The sequence below is a fragment of the Poecilia latipinna genome, unplaced genomic scaffold (genome assembly GCF_001443285.1).
Source record: "Poecilia latipinna isolate Pla-1442-1.1 unplaced genomic scaffold, P_latipinna-1.0 Scaffold973, whole genome shotgun sequence".
In the NCBI taxonomy this organism is placed as follows: domain Eukaryota; kingdom Metazoa; phylum Chordata; class Actinopteri; order Cyprinodontiformes; family Poeciliidae; genus Poecilia; species Poecilia latipinna.
Window position 1 is genome coordinate 1 of NW_015113589.1, and position 24,233 is coordinate 24,233.

Here is a 24,233-nt window from a genome sequence, read left to right on the forward strand (position 1 = left end):
GTACAGCAGTTTATATCAGCTGTGGCTGTTTTAAAGTGCTTTATAAATAAAGTTGGATTGGATTGGACATACAGATGAATATTTTCATCTGATATGCTTTAACATATTCTTAATATTCCTTTTCACTGAGGTAGAATCTACCAAACAAAACATTGCAAAAATATCTATGTTGTAAAATCAAAATATCATGCCCTGATATACTGTAGAAATAAAAGTTTCTCACCCCATTCCATCTGAATGTGAACATCAGTGGCTTCATGAATGACTTCACAGGAGTATTCAGCAACATCAGACTTCAAAACCTCTACATGATCTGTTCTCTGGAAGGTGTTGTCATTATTTGGGTGAACTCCATCGGTCTGAACCCCGTCGTCTTTAGTAAGGATTCTGCCATTTCGTTTGATATGCAGAATGATGTCTTTTGCATAAAAGCCCGTAGCCTGACACATCAAAATCGTGTTTGTCTCGACTTTGGCCTCACGAGTGAACACATGCACTTTAAGTTTATCTGGTGAGAGAACAATGGAAATGTGTGTTGATAGGGTAGTTGATATTTAACACAGATAGCAAAAGTATGATTCACTGATATTTTTCATAGTAATAACACTTGAATAACTCTTAAGTGCAATACAAGGGGGAGAAAACTACGACATCTACCTACATATAATGAGAAATGGGTTCATTCTGCAAAAGAATTGCATTGCAAAAATATCATTTAATCTATGTTTAAAAGCAAAAATTAAATATAATTGTTGAGATGTAATGTACTTTAATGAAAGTTGTTATTGTGTGTTGGTAATGGAGAGCTCAAATATAAAATGAAATGGTTCTATGCATCTAAAACTGTGGCATGTATAATGTGATTGAAAGGAGGCTGCACGATTTTAAAGTTGTTGTTGACAAATTTCTTGGGATTTTTTTTTTTTTTTGCAACTTAAAGACAAACTATGTATATAAGAAATTTGCATAAATGCTACACAAATGTCACAGTAACAACCAGACTCAGCTCATGGTTCACCATGCAAAGTCTCTGTCACAAAGATGATGATTTACTCTCCTTGATATGCTGAAGCACATTTTAACTGACTAACAGTTAGTAAACATTAGGTGACTAAAATTAAACTAAATAAAGAAAAGAATACAAGTTGAGACATTAAGATAACAATACTTTAGTTTAAATTCTTTGGCTAAAACAAAATTATGGCTCTAGAAATGCATTTAATTTGAAATGGATATTCAAATTTACCTAAAATATGTACTTTAAATACAAATTTAAAGTCAAAATTGCATCTTAATTTTTACATTTGGCATCTTATAATTACTAAATTACTTTTCTTAATTTAGAGGAAATATAACTGGACCAACCAAAGTATTTTACACAATTAAATCTGCAATGATTATTGTGAATTTATTCTGTATAAATAAACAAAATTTATTGAGCAGAAAGTATCACTTACTTTGCGGCAGATTATCTTTCTCAGCTGGTTTTGCATCTTTGGCCTTTTCAACTGCAACAAATATCAATTATAAGCAGCAGGATTCATGTCCTTAAATCTGTTTTATACATTTTTATCTTAACAGCATAAAAAATAACACTGTTGAAAAACTATGTTTGCTTGCCAGAGTTACTGTCTGCACTGACAGTCATACACAGGACATTAAATTAAAACTGTATTTCATTGTCAGACTTCTTGCAAAGTGCAGTATTTATTTTGAACATTTTCATCTGATATGCTTTGACATATCCTTAATATACATTTTTCTTTTAAGAAAAAAGGAGCTTATGATGCTATGTGACAAGTGTAGTAATTATCTATCTTGCAATAAACTCTTTTAGAATAAGTTTGACCAAAGAGAAATTTGTTTCAGCACTTAAGATTAATCAGAGCAGAACCAAGGAATAAATGAATGTTATGTTAAAACGACTGATTAAAAAAAGTAACTTGATTCCCTGGGCACCTTTTTATATGACACAGTCATTTACATCAAACTACATTAGACTCTGGTTTACCCCTAAGGCTTTATAGGAAATAGACAGAACATTTTTCAGTGTAGAAAATCAATGGGTGTGACTTACCAGATCCAAAGTCGGGAATAGAATTTAAATATACACAGGACATTAAATTAAAACTTTCATTTGTCAGACTTCTTGCAAAGTGCTGTATTTATTTTATAGGGCTCAATTCTTTGCCCACTGCTTTTCTCTCTGTATCTACTGCCTCCGGGTTCTATCCTCAGGAAACATGGGATTTCATTTCATTGTTATGCTGACGATTGCCAGATTTATTTGCCCCTGTGGCAGAAGGATGTCCATTCCGTCAAACATCTACTAGCATGTGTAGGTGATATTAAAGCCTGGTTGGCCTTGAACTTTTTTAAATTTAAATGAAAAGAAAACAAAGGTGATGGTGGTTGGACCCAGTGGCTCCTGTGAGTCCTCCTCTGTTGACCTGTGACCTTTGGAGGTACATTTTAAACTTGTTATTTCAGATCTTGGTTTTTAGGGTGGACAGAGATTTCTGAAAATGTTTGATTTTACACTGTAAGAGTTATTTTTTAATTGTTATGTTGTGTTTTAATGTACAGCAGTTTATATCAGCTGTGGCTGTTTTAAAGTGCTTTATAAATAAAGTTGGATTGGATTGGACATACAGATGAATATTTTCATCTGATATGCTTTAACATATTCTTAATATTCCTTTTCACTGAGGTAGAATCTACCAAACAAAACATTGCAAAAATATCTATGTTGTAAAATCAAAATATCATGCCCTGATATACTGTAGAAATAAAAGTTTCTCACCCCATTCCATCTGAATGTGAACATCAGTGGCTTCATGAATGACTTCACAGGAGTATTCAGCAACATCAGACTTCAAAACCTCTACATGATCTGTTCTCTGGAAGGTGTTGTCATTATTTGGGTGAACTCCATCGGTCTGAACCCCGTCGTCTTTAGTAAGGATTCTGCCATTTCGTTTGATATGCAGAATGATGTCTTTTGCATAAAAGCCCGTAGCCTGACACATCAAAATCGTGTTTGTCTCGACTTTGGCCTCACGAGTGAACACATGCACTTTAAGTTTATCTGGTGAGAGAACAATGGAAATGTGTGTTGATAGGGTAGTTGATATTTAACACAGATAGCAAAAGTATGATTCACTGATATTTTTCATAGTAATAACACTTGAATAACTCTTAAGTGCAATACAAGGGGGAGAAAACTACGACATCTACCTACATATAATGAGAAATGGGTTCATTCTGCAAAAGAATTGCATTGCAAAAATATCATTTAATCTATGTTTAAAAGCAAAAATTAAATATAATTGTTGAGATGTAATGTACTTTAATGAAATGTGTTAGTTTGTGTTGGTAATGGAGAGCTCAAATATAAAATGAAATGGTTCTATGCATCTAAAACTGTGGCATGTATAATGTGATTGAAAGGAGGCTGCAAGATTTTAAGGTTGTTGTTGACAAATTTCTTAGGAAAATTTTTTGCAACTTAAAGACAAACTACGTATTTAAGAAATTTGCATAAATGCTACACAAATGTCACAGTAACAACCAGACTCAGCTCATGGTTCACCATGCAAAGTCTCTGTCACAAAGATGATGATTTACTCTCCTTGATTGCTGAAGCACATTTTAACTGACTAACAGTTAGTAAACATTAGGTGACTAAAATTAAACTAAATAAAGAAAAGAATACAAGTTGAGACATTAAGATAACAATACTTTAGTTTAAATTCTTTGGCTAAAACAAAATTATGGCTCTAGAAATGCATTTAATTTAAAATGCATATTAAATGTACTTAAAATATGTACTTTAAATACAGATTTAAAGTCAAAATTGCATCTTAATTTTGACATTTGGCATCTTATAATTACTAAATTACTTTTCTTAATTTAGAGGAAATATAACTGGACCAACCAAAGTATTTTACACAATTAAATCTACAATGATTATTGTGAATTTATTCTGTATAAATAAACAAAATTTATTGAGCAGAAAGTATCACTTACTTTGCGGCAGATTATCTTTCTCAGCTGGTTTTGCATCTTTGGCCTTTTCAACTGCAACAAATATCAATTATAAGCAGCAGGATTCATGTCCTTAAATCTGTTTTATATAATTTTATCTTAACAGCATAAAAAATAACACTGTTGAAAAACTATGTTTGCTTGCCAGAGTTACTGTCTGCACTGACAGTCATACACAGGACATTAAATTAAAACTGTATTTCATTGTCAGACTTCTTGCAAAGTGCAGTATTTATTTTGAACATTTTCATCCGATATGCTATAACATATCCTTAATATACATTTTTTCTTTGAAGAAAAAAGGAGCTTATGATGCTATGTGACAAGTGTAGTAATTATCTATCTTGCAATAAACTCTTTTAGAATAAGTTTGACCAAAGAGAAATTTGTTTCAGCACTTAAGATTAATCAGAGCAGAACCAAGGAATAAATGAATGTTATGTTAAAACGACTGATTAAAAAAAGTAACTTGATTCCCTGGGCACCTTTTTATATGACACAGTCATTTACATCAAACTACATTAGACTCTGGTTTACCCCTAAGGCTTTATAGGAAATAGACAGAACATTTTTCAGTGTAGAAAATCAATGGGTGTGACTTACCAGATCCAAAGTCGGGAATAGAATTTAAACCTACAAATAAAGAAATATATTGGTATATCTTTGAAACGATGAACAGTCCAGTATTGCAAAAGACATCCTAATATGCCTGACACAGAGTATTAAGGTGATTGACGAATGCATTGAAATGAAGTACTGACTTGAATGAGAAGAATTTTCTTCATCACAATGTATTAATTCAGACTCATATTTATTATTTAGTAAAACATTCAATAACAAAATATTTGTAATTCATTTTCTTAAATACTAAAAATGTTTTAACACTTTTGATTAGAAATTTTGATCACTACTCATCATGCAGTAAGCTCCAGCTCAGTATTTATGGTGTTCCGAAAGCAAGAGATAACACTATAGTTTCAGGGTTATATTATTTAAATAAAATAGTCAAAATAAATGAAAATATATCTGAACTGTACACACTAAAATGATTGGAAAGCTTTCAGGGTATTTTTGGTCAAAAGAAAAACAGAAAAGGAATATTACAGTTGATTTCTTCATAAATGTTGTATATTGTTGTTTGTTGGAAGCAACACTTCAATGGATCTAAAACCTCATGATATGCTAACATGAAGAAAGACAGACTGACTACTTTTCAATGTAATAATGGACTGTTCAAGCATTTAGTTTGACCTTAGTTCATAATAAAACAATAGAGACCTCTGTACCTGACAACAAAAAGAAAACTTGTCTCAGTAAACAATTTCTACAAGGTTTTCATTAGTTTGTTTCTTTTAAATTGGACTATGGGTTACTGGAGACAATCAGGGTTAAACATAAAGCAGAGACTGAATTAGCCCAAATTCAGTTTTTTTTTTTTTTTTCATTTAGAGATCAGTATGTTTTTAAAGTTTCTATACAATGTCTTGCCATGATTATTTTATGTATTCTGGTAAATCTGGTTCCAAACAGTTGAGAAAGCTAATTAATCAGACTTGTGTCACTCACTGTCACTGCTGGTACTAGAAGATGAGCCCGCTGCAGAAGTAAATAAAAATTGGGTTACATTATTTTTTACAAAACAGTGAACATAAGTAACACAAGAAGTTGGTTTTTTTGTTGTTGTTGTGCTAGTTATGTTCTTTCTGTGCTTCTATTGAAACACACAGCAAACATTTTGAGTGTGAAGTTACTTACGTTCAGCACCAGAATCGCTGGATGGATTGGTTTCTCCTAAAAGATACAGAAAATGTGTTCATATTCATGACTTAGAAATGTGCACACAGCTGATGTTGTATAAAGTTTATTAACAGAATGCATACATAATTGGCCAAGCTGTATGAAGAAACGTTTCAGATGTGCTTTCTGTGGCATATTTCAATCCAAAGCTGCCTCATATGCTACCCAATATATTATTGATCCTTGCACAGGAAATGAGCCATATAGATATCTACAAGCACAGAGGGCATAACTGAAAGCTTGTCACTCAGACAATTCAGAGTTTCCTGAATAATGTTTAAAGTTTTACAAGTTAATTATTTCTGCCCTTTCATTTGGACAAGCCACAAATGTAAATGTAAAGGTAATTTATGTTTCCTTGAACAGCTTAGGATAGGTTTGTGAGCTATACAAAACATGTTTTTTTTTTCTTTTTACAACGTCATTCTTAGATAATGAGGTTTCAGTCTGGTCAGTTCTGACTAGTTTGAGCTCCTTCCAGAATGAGCTGTTTTAGGGCCACTTGTGACTTTAAATCTAAATAAGCTGCTGGCCACGCTCCCTAATTCAACGTTGAAACAGTTTCAAAGTTTAGAAAATCGATGTGTGTGACTTACCTGATCCAGAGGAGTCCTCAGAATGTAGACCTACACAGAAAGACATATGTTTACATATCATTGAACCAATAAACAGTTCAGTATTCTAAAAAAAAAGTCCACCTTAGAGTGCATGACATGTACTTTCAACAGAGTAGTAAGGTGATGCATCACAAATAAATGAAGTACTTACTTGGATTAGAGGCTCTATCTTCAGTGAAACCTATTAATAAAAAAAACAAAGTTATGATCTGCAGCAAATCCTTGCAAATAAATATTCTATTCACTAAAATTACTGAATAATCAATTTCATAACACTATTAAAACTGCAGTATGTAACTTTAATGAAAACATATGTTTTTACATAAAAATAGCTAAAGCTATAACTATGTTGTGACAACGTAAAATGAGACAGATAATCTGTGAGAAAAAAAAATCAAGTTCCTCTGCCTCCTCCCTTTGGTCCTACTATTATCTACACAAACACACTGCTCCATCAAACAATCAGTCAAATCCAGGAGGATGGCCTTAGCGCTGTAAATCACCCTTGTGTAAGCATTGCTCACCTCTTCCTCTTTTTTCTCTGCTATACTATAGCTGGTTCACAACAATGGAACTTTCCATGACTATTTAGCATAGCCACAGATGAAATAATAATTATATATCACATTTTATCAAAGTGTTCAAGCCTAATCACAGACATTTAAAGATAACTTTTCATTAACTAACATTTTTGGTCACATTACAGATCAATATGTAATCTGAGTAAATGCTGGGAAAAATGTGCTCAGGAAGTGGATACGAGTTCATCAGGCATTTCATCACTTTCAGGGTCGCAACTACATATTATTCAGGTGGTTGCGAACACGTAAGTCGGCGCCCCGCCCCCACCGAAGGAACACATTTCTCAGGTGGATGATGCGTACACAGCATACGCTCACTGTACCCTCCCCTCCCTCCCCGACACGAAGGTAGGTGAAAGGTACAACTCACTACATTTACCCTGTTATGGGACCGTAGGGCACTGAAGTGAATGCAAACACATCATCGGCGCGTCGCGCCCTCCAGACGGGGTTTTGTTTTTTGTTTTTTTTACACCATATGATTTATAGGAAATTTTGAGATAAACAATATTTGAAAGTTTAGAAAAGCAATGGGTGTGACTTACCCGACTCAGAAGTGATCAATGAATCTCGATCTACAAATAAAGACATATGGTGGTGTATATTTATACATATAAAGGCTTATATATGTATATAAAACAAAAAAAATATAGTTTGCTTCTTGTTTTGATGTAGTAGTAAGGTAAATTCGCGAGTTATCTTTAGCAAAGATAAAAAATAATTAGATTGGAGAATTTATCTTCAGGGCAAAAAACCCCAACAAAAAACAGTTTTTAAAAGATTCAACTACAAACTATTGTTAATTTTGTCCCACTAATACTTAGTAAATGTAGGCTTAGTAGTTGCAAAGCAGAAGGAATGTGGGACAAAATAATAAAAATGTAATTTTACGATAAGTGGCAAAACCTTGCAAAAATATTTTTATTAAAATTACTAATAAATCAGTTTTATCACACCTTTAACACAGATGAAAATATGTACTGCTCAAATTTTAGGAAAGTTTTGAAACCTAATCACAGACATGTCTGGGGAAAAAAGATACATTTGCAGGAAAAGCATATTGCTTAAGAAACACTGACCCGTCTCCCCTGTCTGACAGAGAATAAGTTTGCATTTACCACTTTAATGCTACGACTGTATGAATGTTGAAAAGAGTACTGGAAAAAAATCTTACCAGTACCAAGGAGGGGCTTGTTCTCATCAGGTTTCTCTATATCACTGACTGGTTTATCTACACAAAATGATTCAAACACAGACAGTAAATACAGAACTCACTATTGTTACCTATTTTTGAATATTTGTAACGTAATATCATAACAGAAACATATCTCTTTAATCTGTTATTTTCGGTGTATTCCAATTGTGCAATCAGTTTAACAGTAATTTGATCCAATTTGTATAATTTCACAACAAGGCACTTTTTTTGTTTTTTGGATAAGATCGCTGTCACACTATAAGTTAAATAGTTAAAACTTTATTACACCAGACAAAACATTAGGAAAAATTCTTGTTAGCCTGAAAATGCTATAACACTTAAGTGCGATGCAATGGGGAGAAAACTACGACATCTACCCACATATAATGAGAAATGGGTTCATTCTGCAAAACAATTACATTACAAAAATATCCTTTAATCTATATTTAAAAGCAAGAAATTAAATATAAATGTTGAAATGTAGTGTATTTTGATGAAAGTTGTTATTGTGTGTTGACAATGGAGAGCTCAAATATAAAATGAAATGTTTCTATGCATCTAAAACTGTGGCATGTATAATGTGATTGAAAGGAGGCTGCACGATTTTAAAGTTGTTGTTGACAAATTTCTTGGGATTTTTTTTTTTTTTTGCAACTTAAAGACAAACTATGTATATAAGAAATTTGCATAAATGCTACACAAATGTCACAGTAACAGCCAGACTCAGAGCTCATGGAGCCCCATGCAAAGTCTCTGTCACAAAGATGATGATTTACTCTCCTTAATATGCTGGAGCACATTTTAACTAACATTTAGTAAACATTAGTTGACTAAAATTAAACTAAATAAAAAAAATAAAATATAAACTGAGACATTAAGATAACAATATCTTAGTTTAAATTCTATGGCTAAAACAAAATTATGGCTCTAGAAATGCATTTAATTTAAAATGCATATTAAATGTACTTAAAATATGTACTTTAAATACATATTTGAAATCAAAACTGCAACCTAATTTTGACATTTGGCATTTTAGAATTACTAAATTACTTTTATTAATTTAGAGGAAACATAACTGGACCAATCAAAATATTTTACAGAATTAACTCTGCAGCGATTATTGTGAATTTATTATGTATAAATAAACAAAATGTGTTGAACAGAAAGAATCAGTTTCTGTACAACACAGAAACTGATTCTTCAGCTTCTTCAGCTGGTTTTGCATCTTTGGTATTTTCATCTACAACAAATATCAATAATAAGCAGCAGGATTCATGTCCTTAAATCTGTTTTATACATTTTTATCTTAACAGCATAAAAAATAACACTGTTGAAAAACTATGTTTGCTTGCCAGAGTTACTGTCTGCACTGACAGTCATACACAGGACATTAAATTAAAACTGTATTTCATTTGTCAGACTTCTTGCAAAGTGCTTTATTTATTTTGAACATACTGATAAACATTTTCATCTGATATGCATTAATATATCTTTAAATCTTTTTTCTGTGAAGAAAAAAAGGAGCTTATGATGGTATGTGAAAAGTTTAGTCACAGACATGTCTGGGGAAAAAGATACATTTGCATGAAAAGCATATTGCTTAAGAAACACTGACGCGTCTCCCCTGTCTGACAGAGAATAAGTTTGCATTTACCACTTTAATGCTACGACTGTATGAATGTTGAAAAGAGTACTGGAAAAAAATCTTACCAGTACCAAGGAGGGGCTTGTTCTCATCAGGTTTCTCTATATCACTGACTGGTTTATCTACACAAAATGATTCAAACACAGACAGTAAATACAGAACTCACTATTGTTACCTATTTTTGAATATTTGTAACGTAATATCATAACAGAAACATATCTCTTTAATCTGTTATTTTCGGTGTATTCCAATTGTGCAATCAGTTTAACAGTAATTTGATCCAATTTGTTCAATAATTTCACAGCAAGGCATTCTTGTTTTTTTGGATAAGATTGCTTTCACACTTTAAGTTAAATAGTTAAAACTTTATTACACCAGATAAAACATTAGGAAAAATTCTTGTTAGCCTGAAAATGCTATAACACTTAAGTGCGATGCAATGGGGAGAAAACTACGACATCTACCCACATATAATGAGAAATTAATTGCATTACAAAAATATCCTTTAATTTATGTTTAAAAGCAAGAAATTAAATATAAATATTGGTAATGGAGAGCTCAAATATAAAATAAAATGTTTCTATGCATCTAAAACTGTGGCATGTATAATATGATTGAAAGGAGGCTGCCATAGATTTTAAGGTTGTTGACAAATTTCTTAGGAAAATTTTTTGCAACTTTACGAATAATTACGTATATAAGAAATTTGCATAAATGCTACACAAATGTCGCAGTAACAACCAGATTCAGAGCTCATGGAGCCCCATGCAAAGTCTCTGTCACAAAGATGATGATTTACTCTCCTTAATATGCTGAAGCACATTTTAACAAACATTTAGTAAACATTAGGTGACTAAAATTAAACTAAATAAAAAAAAGAATACAAACTAAGACTTCAAGATAACAATATTTTAGTTTAAATTCTATGGCTAAAACAAAATTATGGCTCTAGAAATGCATTTAATTTAAAATGCATATTTAAATTTACTTAAAATATGTAAATTAAATACATATTTAAAGTCAAAATTGCATCCTAATTTTGACATTTGGCATTTTAGAATTACTCAATTAAACTTTATCTTTAAGAACATAAATCTACATAATTTTAAAGTATGATCAGTAATACTTTAACAAGTGTATGTCAGATCATGATTTCTTGGTTAATGTCAAGTTGTCATAACAAAGACATTTTGAGTAATGTCAACTTTGTATTAAAACTGTCATGATTTACCGAATCATGACACTTTATGACAACAGTCATAAATATTCATGAAGACTTATCGTACTCACATTCATGACAGGTGTTATGTCATGTTTATGACGGTGTCATGACAGGCTTATTCATAACCTATCAAATAAAGTGTTACCCAGACTTCTTGCAAAGTGCTGTATTTATTTTGAAAATACTGATAAATATTTTCAAATGACCAATTTTGATATGCTTTAACATGTCTTTAATATACCTTTTTACTTTTAAGAAAAAAGGAGCTTATGATGCTATGTGATAAGTCTAGAAATTATCTTTCTTGCAATGAACTCTATTAGTATAAGTTTTACCAAACAGAAATTTGTTTCAGCACTTAAGATTAATCAGAGCAGAACCAAGGACTAAATGAATGACTGCCATGTTAAAACAACTCTGATTTAAAAAAGTCACTTTGTTTCCTGAGTAACCTTTTATATGAGACAGTCATTTACATCAAAGTATATGAGACTATGATTTACTAAGGCTTTCTAGGAAATAGCAGACAGAACATTTTTCAGTGTAAAAAATCAATGGGTGTGACTTACCAGATCCAGAGGTGGCCACAGAATTTAAACCTATAAATAAAGACATATATTGGTATATATTTGGAACAATGAACAGCCCAGTAATTACAAAAATCATTCTAATATGCCTGACACAGAGTATTAAGGTGATTTACAAATGCACTGAAATTAAGTACTTACTTGAATGAGGAGAATTTTCTTCATCACAATCTATTAATGAAGACACATATTTATTAAAACATTCAATAACAAAATATTTCTATTTAATTTTCTTCAATACTAGAAATGTTTTAACACTTTTGTTACAAGCTCCAGCTCAGTGTTTATGGTTGTCCCAAAGCAAGACTCAGGGTTATATTATAAAATAATCAAAATAAATGAAAATATATCTGAACTGTACACATGAAAATGAAAATGATTAGAAGACTTTCAGGGTTTTTCTGGTCAAAGAAATAAACGAATACTAGGCTTGATTTCTTGATAAATCTTGTATCTTGCTTTTGGTTGGGGGCAACACTTCAATGGATTTAAAACCTCATGATATGCTATCATGAAGAAAGGAAACAGATTAATTAATTTTCATTGTAATGAAGAACTGTTCAACCATTTACTTTGATACCTCATTTAGTTCATAATAAAACAATAGAGACCTCTGTACCTGACAAGAGCAAATTTAATAGACCTATTTATTTGCATAATGAAAAGACTATACAGTTAGTGTGTACATTGGTGTAAATGTGAGTTTTAGTACAATTTAACAATGACTTTTTACATTTTTTGATTAACATTTTCATCAGGTATTTTATTCTAATGTATGCAGATGAAACAAAGTTAACAAAAGGGATGTAAGGAGGCATCAACTGTATATTTTCAAGAGACGTGTAAAACAATCTTACCAAGTCGACTTGTCTTCAGCTTAAGGCAGACAAGTGTCACAGCAACAGCCACAACCACAATCACGATAGAAGCAGAAGCAGCAATGATGACGTTGGTATTTCCTTTGTCTTCTACAAAAGGGTTTTCTACAACAAAACAAATTTCATATTAGATTTAGTTCGCTTTCAATACATAATGTGTGGAATTTCATATGGGACCACTTGAACTTTAGCTGTATATGAAATAACTTAACTTACAGTGCTGTAAAAAAGAAAGTATATTCTCCCCTTATTCTACCATTGTCTTCTCTCACATTTAAATGTTTCAGATCATCAAACAAATGTTGTTTTCAGAGATAATCACAATAAATACAAAAAGCAGTTTTCATTGGCAAAATCATGACCTGACCACTTTTCTGGAAAACAGAAATCATTTTTTTTAGCCACACTTCACCCTCAAACCTGCACAATCTGAAGTAGAACCCGTCAGACAAAACAAACTAGGCATTTTTTTAAATCAACCTATCATGCTGATCTAAAGAAATCAAACAGTATAAACATTTTCTGACAATCAGTCAGGAAAAAGCTACAAATCATTTCTAAGACTTTTGGACTCTTAACTACAGTAAGCTATGAAACAGGGATTAACCTTCTCAGGAGTGTCTGCCAAAATTGCTCTAAAAGCATCAACTCGTCTACCAGGACACAAACAAACCCCAAACTTGTAAAGCACTGAAGGTTTCATATAGTCAGTGTTCAACGTTCAACAAAAAGAAAGAGACATGGCAAAATTGTAGCTTGAAAAAAGCCCTAAAGAAAATAAATAAGTAAACATATTCATGATACCAAAGACTTTTGGAAAAATGTCTTTTTAAAAAAAACCATATTAACATTAATGTAATTTTACTTATAGCATATACATATACATATACTCATATTTTATGAATTACAATACGTTTTAAATGTTCATTTATCTTTTTTATTTCTCTTATTCACTGTAAGCTAACACAGTAGCAACCCTTTTAGTATGCTGGGTGTTGAATGAGAACTGAACTTGACCAACCAGCCAACAATTCTCATTTGAGTTTAACTTATAACTGCTAAGGCTGCAAAGCATATGAACAGGGTACGCAAGTATAAGCTTTGGCTTCAGTCTATTCCTTCTTTGGTAAATTATGGGTTTGTTGATTAGTATTGTTTTCTGTTTAATGTTGATAATTTACCTAAGTAAAGTGAACTGAACTGAACTGAACTAAATAAGTAAGCTTAGATATAGAAGTAGAACAAAAAGGTTCTCACCCCATGTCTGATTAACATGCCTTTTAGAGGCAAGATGCTCGACTTCACAGATGTAGGCGGAAACATCAGACTTCAAAATCTCTACGTGATCTCTCCTCTGGAAGGTGTGGTCATGATTTGGGCGATATCCAGAGGTCACCAACCCGTCCTCTTTAGTCAGGACACGCCCATTTCTTTTGATATTCAGGATTATTTCTCCTGGATAGAAGCCCGTTGCCAGACACGTCAAGATAATGTTTTGTTCAATGTTAACCTTTCGTGTGAACAGGTAGACTTCAGGTGGAGCTTGAAAAACAAAATGAAATGTGGCATTAGCAGGGAAGCAATTCAATGTTTAGATCATTTTAACTTTTCTATTTTATCAATTTAACTATATAGAAAAGCAAAACCTCACAGAAGAGAAATAAATGCTACATTTCTTAGACAAAGTATTACCTTATTTTACAAACATCTTTCTACTTTAGATATACACTTCAGATCTTTAGACAAATGCTTTGATTTAGTAGAAAAGAAAAAAACTATGTTTTCTTTCTCAAAAACTGAATGAATTCACTATTTTTGATGAAACTATATGTAGAATAGCGAAAAAGTCTGATTATGTTATACATACAGGCTTTTTCAATCTTCTCTTTCCCAAAGCCTCTAAACTTGCTCATCCATTCCATGCACTCCTTCTCCAGGTAGCCCTTGGTGTATTCCTTCAGCACCTGGACCTCATCCCACTTCCTCTTGGTTTCTTCTGCTGCATGAATGGGAGCAACCCAAACCTGATGGTTGTCATCGAAGGACAGAAAGTCGTTTCCGTCATAGTTGTACATGTCCATCCCACGGACAAACTTCATCGTGCCATCAGGCTGAGTTTCACCCTCACAGCCATGCATCCACTGAAGAATATGGGTGTCTGTAAGAACAAAATTTGAAAAAATTAAAAACCAAAACATTAAAGATTTCACATGCAAGAAAATATTTAGAGAATAAATTAACTGCAATCCTGCTGTTTAGATTTAACATGCATCATTTATAGATTATTATTATTATTTTAGTATTTTTATTATAGGCTAAAATCATTGGATCTCACCATTGTCATTCTGTCTCATTCGTTTCATCAATATGTCGATGTTGACCTTGAACCATTGCTCCTTGCTCTTTCTGGACTGGGTGCCTTTCTCCCAGTACTCTGGTTCAAGATGCTGTTTCATCCAGTCCTGTTTGGGAACTTTAACTTGGTTCTCACTGTCATAGTAGTCGATCATACTGTTATCCAGTAAACCCATAGCAGTGAACTCATGCAGCCCCGGGAGATTCACTGGTTTGGAGAAGGCCGTGTAGATGTAGGTGAGGGAATGTTTTTCTGTAAGACAAAAGACAGAAAAATGAAGATGCAAATTACATTTATAATATCAGTGACAATTTATTACTGTGCAAGCCTTCTTGAAATGACTATTTAGGCTAAAACCTTTGTAAAAAAAATGCTCTTGCCATTTTATTATATTCAAGTCTGTTTTAGACAAATTGAATTTCTAAATAAGTTAGGTCAACACTTCAAAAAATATTTTCTAACATACAGACACATTAATCTGTCTTAAGGCCAAATCTGAAACAGAGAATTGGGAAGGATGCTTTCACAGAAATGGAACGTCTTAAGTTGGAAAAAAAATAAATCAACCAAAAAACTGATCTCAAAATTTCCACACAGTTTATCATCTATAAGGTTCAGAACATCTTGAATCAGGTGTGGCCATTAATTTAATATAGAAACAGAATATTAAAACAGATTCTATGACAAATATCACAAACAATGGAGCACTTCAAGGCTGTGTGTTCAACCCTCATTTGTACACACACTAGCAAGAGTTTCTTAAGGTCATTTCTGTTGTCATTAAGCAGTTGCTTTATTGTAGAAAAGTTCTTAAATCAGGGGAGATCATAAGTCTCATCACATCTTATTTTACATATGTTCTGACAAATATTGGGCTTTTCTTGTTTAGTTTCCTTTAACATCATATTTTGCTGTGTTGGTTGTTTGACACTGTTTTGTTCCCAGTATAGATCATTTCATGGCTGCTTCATAATTGTAAACTGGTCAAAACAGAGGCCAACTACACAATCACTGGAAACAGATATTATGTCATTTAGAGCAACAAAAAACAAATCACACAAATTATAGACTGATTTTTGAGATTTAAGCATGTTATTCACATTTATGTCTATACTTTATGAAAATGCAACCCTAAACAACTAGACATAATGTAAAACTGCCGCATACAAAAAGCTAAATTTAACCATTGCTGATGCATTGTTTACGTGAACCTCGTTTCAGAAAGTGGGATAAGTGAATCACAACTGTTGCTATTTTGCAGAAGCAATTTTTTTTTGTTTTGTTTTTTTTTTGTTATTGTTAAATATGTTTTGGTATTCTCCTTATGCCATAATTACATTTCTAATTCAATTAGTGAGAAATGCGCACTTTCAGGCTTGTTTTTTCTTCCTTTGCCATAGTGAACTGCATTATCTGCGTTCCATTGTTGAAACCTTCTTCTACATTCAGGTTTAACTTAGGGTTACTTGACTCAGAATTGGGTCACCTTGTTCATATCCACTATTCTGAAACCCAAAATTCTTAGTATCTCAGAGCCTAGCAGGTTTATTCAGAATATCTGCCTTCTTATCCTGTTAACCCTGCATTCTGAAATGGGGCCCTGGTGTCATGACGGAAGTCTTTTCCTAAGAAAATAAATAAACCTTTCAAATACTTTATAAAATTCATTTTCCCTCTGAACCCTTGTAAAAGACAAACAATAGAGTCACCAATGCAATAGTAAGAAAAAGGCGAGAGACATCACAAATTTCTAAGATCTTTAAGCTTCAAGAGATCTCACTTTGGCAGAAAACTTGTCCACTCTACAGCTGTATATCAACTTTAATCAACCCTCCAAGGTCAGACCCTATGATACTGGTTTAAGGAAATTTTCGATGATGTACTTTCGATTTAGTACTTGGACACACCTTACAGATTTATTAAACTTATCTTCCTACTTGAGACAATAAAACCCATAAGACTGGAGGACAAGAGTAACAAAGGTCACTTATGACGTCTTATCATATTTATTCTAAGCTATTGCAACTATATGAGTGTCACGCTGTCACAACTGACAAACATCATTTAGTAATTGTTTTCTCCTCTCAACCTTTGTTGTGTTATCTAACTTGTTGGGAAGTAAAATACCCTTTATATTGCACAGGGCTCCATAATGGAGGGATGCGGGCTTTTTTTTTTATAAAAGGCAAGGACATGAAGTATAGAAACAACATGAAAAAGCCACAATAACTTTATGAGGGCAGTTATCTTTTGTACTTTGCACCCTTGTTTACCACTCAGTCTATTACGTTCTGAGCCAATCACAGGTGAGGGCTCAATGATTTTTCTTTTAGGTTTTCACCTTTTTAGAAATTCTAGATTTGTTTTATTAATCATCAGCATTCTTAACACTTCAGTATTTAACAAGCACAAAAGGTGGAATTTAGGTGATCTTTTTGGTTACCTGAGATGCTCCACCTTTGTCTACAGTATCATGTTTCTATTTTATTAACAAAGTCTACATTGGTAAATCTTAACCATTCTTAGAAGTGTAATAGCACATAAAATCAGTTACTAAGACAAATGTCACAGTTTTGCTTTCACTTTTAAAAATAAACTTAAATTTGTCAAAAAAAAGAGAGAAAAACTGAAACTTACCGCTGTTCACTGTCATTCCAGTCCCCAAAAGGACCAAAACAGCGAGGAGCGACATTCTGAACCCAAAATAGGTTCTCTTCTTCGTGGAGAAGTACTTATGTTCGGCTGTTTGACGGCGATCCTATCCGTGTTTGTTACAAAAGCTGATTTGTTAGAATGTTCTCTGTGTTTTATGGTAGGTTCCTGTTAATGATTTACCAATTCGCCTTCAGGGAACATCATAAATTAGAGAACTTTTGACTTCCTTTTTTAAAGACACACACTTTCCAACCACTTTCACATCTGCCATGGAAAATAAAGTTATTAAACAAATAACTAAATTTCATTAATAATTTTAATATTTATTATCATAAATAACATATATTAAAACTCCAAGGTTTTGTGTTAAAACAAACAAACTGTAACATGAAAAATTGTTTTTTTTATATAGAGGGAACTCAGATGAATTATTTAAACAAATAATCATAAAAATATAATTAGATGAGACCATAGAAAAGCCAAATGCAAAGAAACAAAATATCAAAAAACATAAAAAGCTAATCCAACTCAAACAAAAAAGATTTAGATTCAAAACTACACTTATAGCCTATATTTAATCAAGTTAAAATCAAATGTTGAGTCTGTGCAATTAATGCATTCTTGCACAGTTTCAATATCCCATCATGACTCTTTTCTTAATCGAGACTCACTGGTAAATTTTTATCATCTGATTTCTGGGGTGCATTGGATTTTTTTGTCTCCTACTTTGTTTTGTGTATCAACCAATCACTGCCAAAGTGGACCTTATTGATTTATTCCACTCTCAAAAAGTAAAAGTTACCAGGCCATATTATTCTTTTTAGACAGACTACCTTATGACAGGATGACAAGATTTTTTGGAGGATGATATTTGATACATACTCCTGACCAGTTGGTGGCAGTAAATAAAAATAGAAGAAGAGGAACCAAAAGACAGCATCACACCTAGCAACAGGGTCAAACCACTAAGATGAGAATTTCTGTCATCTCTCCATTTCAGCTCAATTCAGACGTTCTCAGCAGCTGACAGAACCGATCTCAAGTTAGGACACATTGGCAGACATTTTAATTCTGAGATGGGAGCGCTCTGAGAGAACTCTGGGAATATTTGTGCTTCTTGATGTATCTAAGCCCTGTTAAAAATATTTCTAAACATCTTCACATAAACTACAAACCTTCTCATTTGTAAATAATCTGGATGGGATCAAGAAAACTATTAAATAAATATATCTCAGTGACAGTTCATTAGGTAAAAATAAATTGCATCATAAAACAGAAACAACTTCAATAATTCTTTGTTTTATTCAGATAGAAAATACAGTTTTTTTTTTTTAAATCTCAACAGACCAATGAGTAGCAAACGTAACAATACGGTGAGCTAAAAGATACTGCAAAGATTCTACGTAAACATCTAGTTGCATACATCACTTGATGATTTAATCATTAGAGAAAAGTTGGAAATACTTATCCTTTGTTCACAATGTCACAATTAGACAAAGAAAAATAAATCAATCTTTGTACCACCAGTGCAAATACAGTAGAAAATATTTAGTCATTAAAAGCCCCCCATGTCCCAAAATACAAATAAAAAAACCCTAAAAACTAGAGTAAAAACTTTTAAAGCAATAATGTAATACAGACTTCAAAAAGTAATGAAACACATTCATGAAGCTTAGAGAATAACTAAACTGCCCTTATTCATAGATGAGTACAAATAGCTTGTGTAATCTTGTAACAAACTTGACCTGCTTGGCTAACTCAAAATACTTTCAAACTGTGAGTTTGATTTATTATAGATCTACACACAAAAAAAAAAAACCTCCCACTGCAGTATTTGTTCTTATTTTGAAGTCTTACAGTCTTTTTTTTCACTTCAAACTTTTTTAAAATAATTTGCTGTCTTTTGTTGGGGGGATTTTAGCAGATTTGTCAGACGGAAAAAGATAATTTTTAATGCATCACAGTGTAACGTCCTCAACTGAAAAGACAAAAACCTGAATATACTCATCTTCCCAATTCTTCTTATTTGTAATTAGGTACTGGCATCTTTACTGACTACTTTGTCCCTAGTGTTTACTACATGTTCCCAAACATTTAGTAAATATATTTATGAGAAAACTTATTTTTTTTATTCCTCAGATAACTTTATATGTTAGATTTTATAGATCTGCTTGGGATCATGACTTATTTCTCATTATTTTTGTCATATTATAATCTGGCTCCAAACGACTGAGATGGCTAATTAGTCAGACTCGTTTCTTCATCACTCTGATTGTTGGAACTAGGAGATGAATCTGCAGGAAAAAAAAAAGGTATTTATTATTTTATTTTATTTTATTTTTTTTACAAAATGTGCACAGCAAAAGTTTCAATTTGTGTAAAGTTACTTACCATCAGCACCAGAATCTTGGGATGGATTGGTTTGTTCTAAAGAACACACAGAATATGTTCATGTTAAATCAACTTCTTCAATACTTTTAAGAAAATAAGACATATTTGCCTTGTCTACTTCATCTAACTATGAGCTTCTTTTTCTTCCTCTGTGATGGCAAAAGTGATTATCTATCCTATACTGGACTCTATTATGAGAAAGTCTTAGTGGTTCATAGTTTTAATACTCAAGTGATCAAAGCAGGGAAAGAAGTGGACGTCTGTCATGATAAAACAACTCTGAATAAAAAAATAAAACTAATTCTTACTGTGGGTGAAAAGCCTCTCAAGTGAAACAGTTATTTACACAATGGAAATCTGGGCTTTACACTTTGGGATTTAAAAGAAATTTCATATAAAAATAAAATTCAAAAGTGTAGAAAATCATGGGGTGTGACTTGCCTGATCCAGAGGAGTTCTCAGAATTTAGACCTACAAATAAAGATATATGTTAGTACATCTTTGTAGCAATAAAGAGCTCAGTAACCTAAAAAACATCTTAATCTGCCTGACACTTGTATTTTCTACAGAGAACTAAGGTGATTCACAAAAGGATTGGCAAAGAAATAAGTTACTTACTTGGATAAGAAGCTCCGTCTGCAAAGGAATGTATAAATATATATATATAAAAAATAAACATTTAAAACATTCAACACAGAAATATTTATAAATTCCATTATTTAGTGGAAATGTAGGTCTTATATTTGTAAAGCAGATGGATTACAATTACACTTGTAATATGGATCTAAATATTTATATTTCAAATTTTATCAAACGTATGAAACTTAGCCACTGTTGTATTTAAGGGGAAAGTAAATTTGTTTGAAAATCACATGTGTTAAGAACCGTAAGTGTCCCCTTTCTGACAGAAAAGGGTTTTGAATGTGTTATGGAATAGTACTGTATGACGGTTCTGAATTTAAAAAGGTTAATGAACAGAAAACTTACCATCATCAATGAGGGGCTTTTTCTCATCCGGTGTGCTCGCACCACTGTCTGGTTGACCTACATAGAAAGATTCGAGCACAGACAGTAAATACCGAACTCACTACTGCTAAATGTGTTTGAATGTATGTACCATTATATCTAAACAACAGAAACATGTTTTATGTGCCATTTTAGGTGCATTCCCATTGTGAAATCTGTTTTTATAATTGTGTTTGATTTAATTAGTTACATTTGTTTAGTAATGTCACAACAGGACACTAACTTTTGAGTAACAGGGCAACTGTCAGTGTTGGTAATGGATTACACAAATTGCTTGGAATAAGAGTTGCAACTTTAAGACAACCTACAGGACATGAAGTTTTCATAAATGTTAAAGTGTCCAGCACTGACCAACATGAAGCAGAGTATAGTTGACTAAAAATATATTAAAGCAAAAAAAACAAAAGAAAATTCTTCATTCAGACTTAAAGCTAATTTTTTTTTAGTTTAAATAGTATCTCTACAACATTAAAATTTGCAGTCAAAACGAAAGGCAAATTGTGAAAATTTCTGAATTTGAAGGAAGAAAAAGATTCTTGAGAAAATGTGAAAAAAGAGAGAAAAAAACAAACAAATTACATCGCACTCAAGACATGAAGATAAAACAGTGGACATCTTTTTTGTGTTGTCCCACTTCTTACTCTGCGGCGTTTTTATTTTAAACATACCAACAAACATTTCACTTGATTCTGTTCAATGCTCCAAAGAAAAAAAAATCTTTTTTCACCAAAAAAACAAAAACATTTTTGGTGGAGAACATTAATGGGATGTGACTTACCGGAGGTGGCCACAGACTCTACACCTAAAAATAAAGACATATGTTAATATATCTCCTTACTCACAAACAGCTGAGTAAACTAAACAAACATTTTAGTATACATGATACTTAGAGTGTGAAGGTGATTTACAAATGCACTGCAAGGAAATAAAGCACTTACTTGAATGAGGGGAGTCATCAGAGGAACCTATTAATACAGAAACATTTATTAAAACATTTAATAACAAAATATTTGTATATTAAATTTCCCAACCTAATGATTACAATCTGATAAGAAGTATCTTTAGAAGTTGATGGTTTTAAATAATGCTTTAAAAATATATATATATATATATATATATATATATATATATATAGATATATATATATATATATATATATATATATACACAACTCTATGACCATGTTTTTTTTATTATCAGGGTTTTAAACAATAATAATGAAAATCTACAGATTATTCCTTTAGACATGATTGAAGACTTGAAGCCTACAGACTTCACATATCTCTCTGTGTCTTACAGATACGCCATAAGCCAGTATATATGCAAGAGCACTCTTGAAGTTATTCTCTCTCATCAAGGTTTCCTGTTTCAGTTTATTATCTGTAAATACTTAATATGGATCTTAGTCGTACTTACTCTTTTTATCCGATTGTCCAGATGAAATCCCACTTTCTGCAAGCACAGAGAGAAATGTTGAAAGAAAATGTCATATTTATTCATGATCTTACACAAAAGTAAGTTTTCCCTTTTATTTTATCATTTATTATTACATTACAGATGAAAATAAAAATAACAGTTAAAATGTTGCAGGAGTTTGGCAGGCTTGAAAAGTTAGACTTTTTTTCCACAAAATAAGTATAAAACCAAAATAACTTTATAAGTCAAATGCAGATGTACTTTTTTCTAAATATATATACCTTAAAGGTAAAAAGATGCTAAAAAAATTGTTTTTTTTTTAATGTTATTTGTTTTGGGTGTCTCATTTAGATATAGCAGCTTTATATTTGAAACAAATAGGAAAGAGTGTCACAAAAAAATGAATCTTTATTGAATTGACATAAATAATATTCAACCTTGGCTGGTGTTGTCTCCATCTCCACCAGTGCCATCTGTAAAGAAATTGTTTGTAAACATGAGTGATTTCAATATAGGTAGAACAGATAATATTAATGATCTTTAAAACAGGGTGGTAAACAACAAGAAAAGCTTTTGAAGACGTTGACATTATTATAATCCTCAAAGGAAAACCTAAATCAAAAGTGTCTGGAAATTTGAATCAATTGATGTGTTTTTAGCTTTTACATTGATATTTTCCTATAGTTTGCACTTATGTTAGTTTTACTGAGAAGAACTGATGTTATATAAACAAATTATTTCAAATGTATGAAAAAAAAGTAAAAATATACCTTTGCGTCCTTTCAAGAGGGGTTCTTTGGTGCCTGCACATAGAAGCACAGATAAGGTATGAGAAGAGCAAACTGCTTCAAAATCTTTTTAAACAGTTTTTTTCTTTATTTTCATCCATCTATTGTCTATTTTCAGTTATTCCTTAAGGGTTGCTGGGGTGCTGGTGCTTATCTCCAGCGGTCATAAACTAGCACCATTTCCCAACTAAATAAACATGCTGGCTGGGTAATAATGCATTGCTATGTACCACTAAAAAATATATGTTTTCAATTTCAATGTACTGGTCAACTGACATTTATTTAATGATTTATGATTTATTTTGCAGAAATTAGAAAGGTTGGTTGTGATTGGTTGAGTAAATGATGTCAGTATTGTGTTGAATATAAATATCTGGGGAAAACATTCCCATTGCTACAACTTTCACAAACACTGTATTAATGCAGAAAAATACATAAATAAAAAGCAATCAAAATAAATCCTACATACCCTTGTTTTGGCTGTCGGGTTTGTCATTGGAGTCTGCACAAACAGAGATACATACATTTACAGGTATGGTGACTAAACCTATTTTAACTTAAGTGTATGAGACTTTAAAGTTTACACTCCAGGAAAAAATGTTTTTTCACCAAAAAAAAAAAAATGTTTTGGTGGAGAACATTAATGGGATGTGACTTACTGGAGGTGGTCACAGACTCTAGACCTAAAGATAAAGACATATGTTAGTATATCTCCTTACTCATAAACAGCTGAGTAAACTAAACAAACATTTTAGTATACATGACACTTAGAGTGTGAAGGTGATTTACAAATGCATCTCAAAGAAATAAAGCACTTACTTGACTTAGTGGAGTTTCCAGGGCAATCTATTAATACAGAAATGTTTATTAAAACATTTAATAACAAATTATTTGTATATTAAATCCCCCAACCAAATGATCACAACCTGACAAGAAGTACCTTTAGAAGTGGATAGTTTTAAATAACGCTTTAAAAAAAAAAATAAAAAAAAAAAAAATAAAATAAAATATATATATATATATATATATATA

The 24,233-nt window shown here is 31.9% G+C and overlaps 2 protein-coding genes and 1 long non-coding RNA gene across 3 annotated transcripts in view; all 3 read right to left on the reverse strand.

The window, feature by feature from the left end:
- Positions 1–170: 170 nt before the first annotated feature.
- LOC106958249 (H-2 class I histocompatibility antigen, D-D alpha chain-like) lies at positions 171–17,646 on the reverse strand. Its single transcript, XM_015050044.1, has 13 exons — positions 17,563–17,646; positions 14,905–15,177; positions 14,437–14,727; positions 13,827–14,111; positions 12,549–12,674; positions 11,833–11,862; positions 11,674–11,703; positions 9,948–10,004; positions 8,217–8,273; positions 4,030–4,080; positions 2,804–3,088; positions 1,458–1,508; positions 171–508 (listed from the first exon to the last, which is right to left on the reverse strand). The coding sequence occupies exons 1-13, from the start codon at positions 17,615–17,617 to the stop codon at positions 186–188; spliced, it is 1,914 nt and encodes a 637-aa protein (XP_014905530.1). The 5' UTR covers positions 17,618–17,646; the 3' UTR covers positions 171–185.
- Positions 5,028–6,869, reverse strand: LOC106958252 (uncharacterized). Its single transcript, XR_001427117.1, has 3 exons — positions 6,441–6,869; positions 5,803–5,838; positions 5,028–5,643 (listed from the first exon to the last, which is right to left on the reverse strand). It is a non-coding gene; the product is annotated as an uncharacterized LOC106958252 (long non-coding RNA).
- Positions 17,647–18,926: 1,280 nt separating the features above from the next.
- The window catches only part of LOC106958250 (H-2 class I histocompatibility antigen, Q10 alpha chain-like), a 14,025-nt gene continuing 8,718 nt past the window's right edge, over positions 18,927–24,233 (reverse strand). The window contains exons 6-18 of the mRNA XM_015050046.1: positions 24,021–24,047; positions 23,861–23,884; positions 23,671–23,703; positions 23,184–23,216; positions 22,851–22,886; positions 22,414–22,449; positions 21,936–21,962; positions 21,776–21,799; positions 20,959–21,015; positions 20,590–20,607; positions 20,413–20,442; positions 19,972–20,007; positions 18,927–19,874 (exon numbers count right to left, since the gene is read on the reverse strand). Coding sequence (XP_014905532.1) covers positions 19,819–19,874; positions 19,972–20,007; positions 20,413–20,442; positions 20,590–20,607; positions 20,959–21,015; positions 21,776–21,799; positions 21,936–21,962; positions 22,414–22,449; positions 22,851–22,886; positions 23,184–23,216; positions 23,671–23,703; positions 23,861–23,884; positions 24,021–24,047 — 437 coding nt within the window. The 3' untranslated portion in view covers positions 18,927–19,818. The remainder of the gene's footprint in view (positions 19,875–19,971; positions 20,008–20,412; positions 20,443–20,589; positions 20,608–20,958; positions 21,016–21,775; positions 21,800–21,935; positions 21,963–22,413; positions 22,450–22,850; positions 22,887–23,183; positions 23,217–23,670; positions 23,704–23,860; positions 23,885–24,020; positions 24,048–24,233) is intronic.

Coding starts and splice junctions, on each gene's coding strand:
- LOC106958249 (XM_015050044.1), bottom strand. CDS start 17,617: ATGTCGCTCCTCGCTGTTTTGGTCCTTTTGGGGACTGGAATGACAGTG. Junction 14,112..14,436: donor AGAGAAGATTGAAAAAGCCT/GTATGTATAACA, acceptor TTGTTTTTCAAG/CTCCACCTGAAGTCTACCTG. Junction 8,274..9,947: donor CAAGCCCCTCCTTGGTACTG/GTAAGATTTTTT, acceptor CATTTTGTGTAG/ATAAACCAGTCAGTGATATA.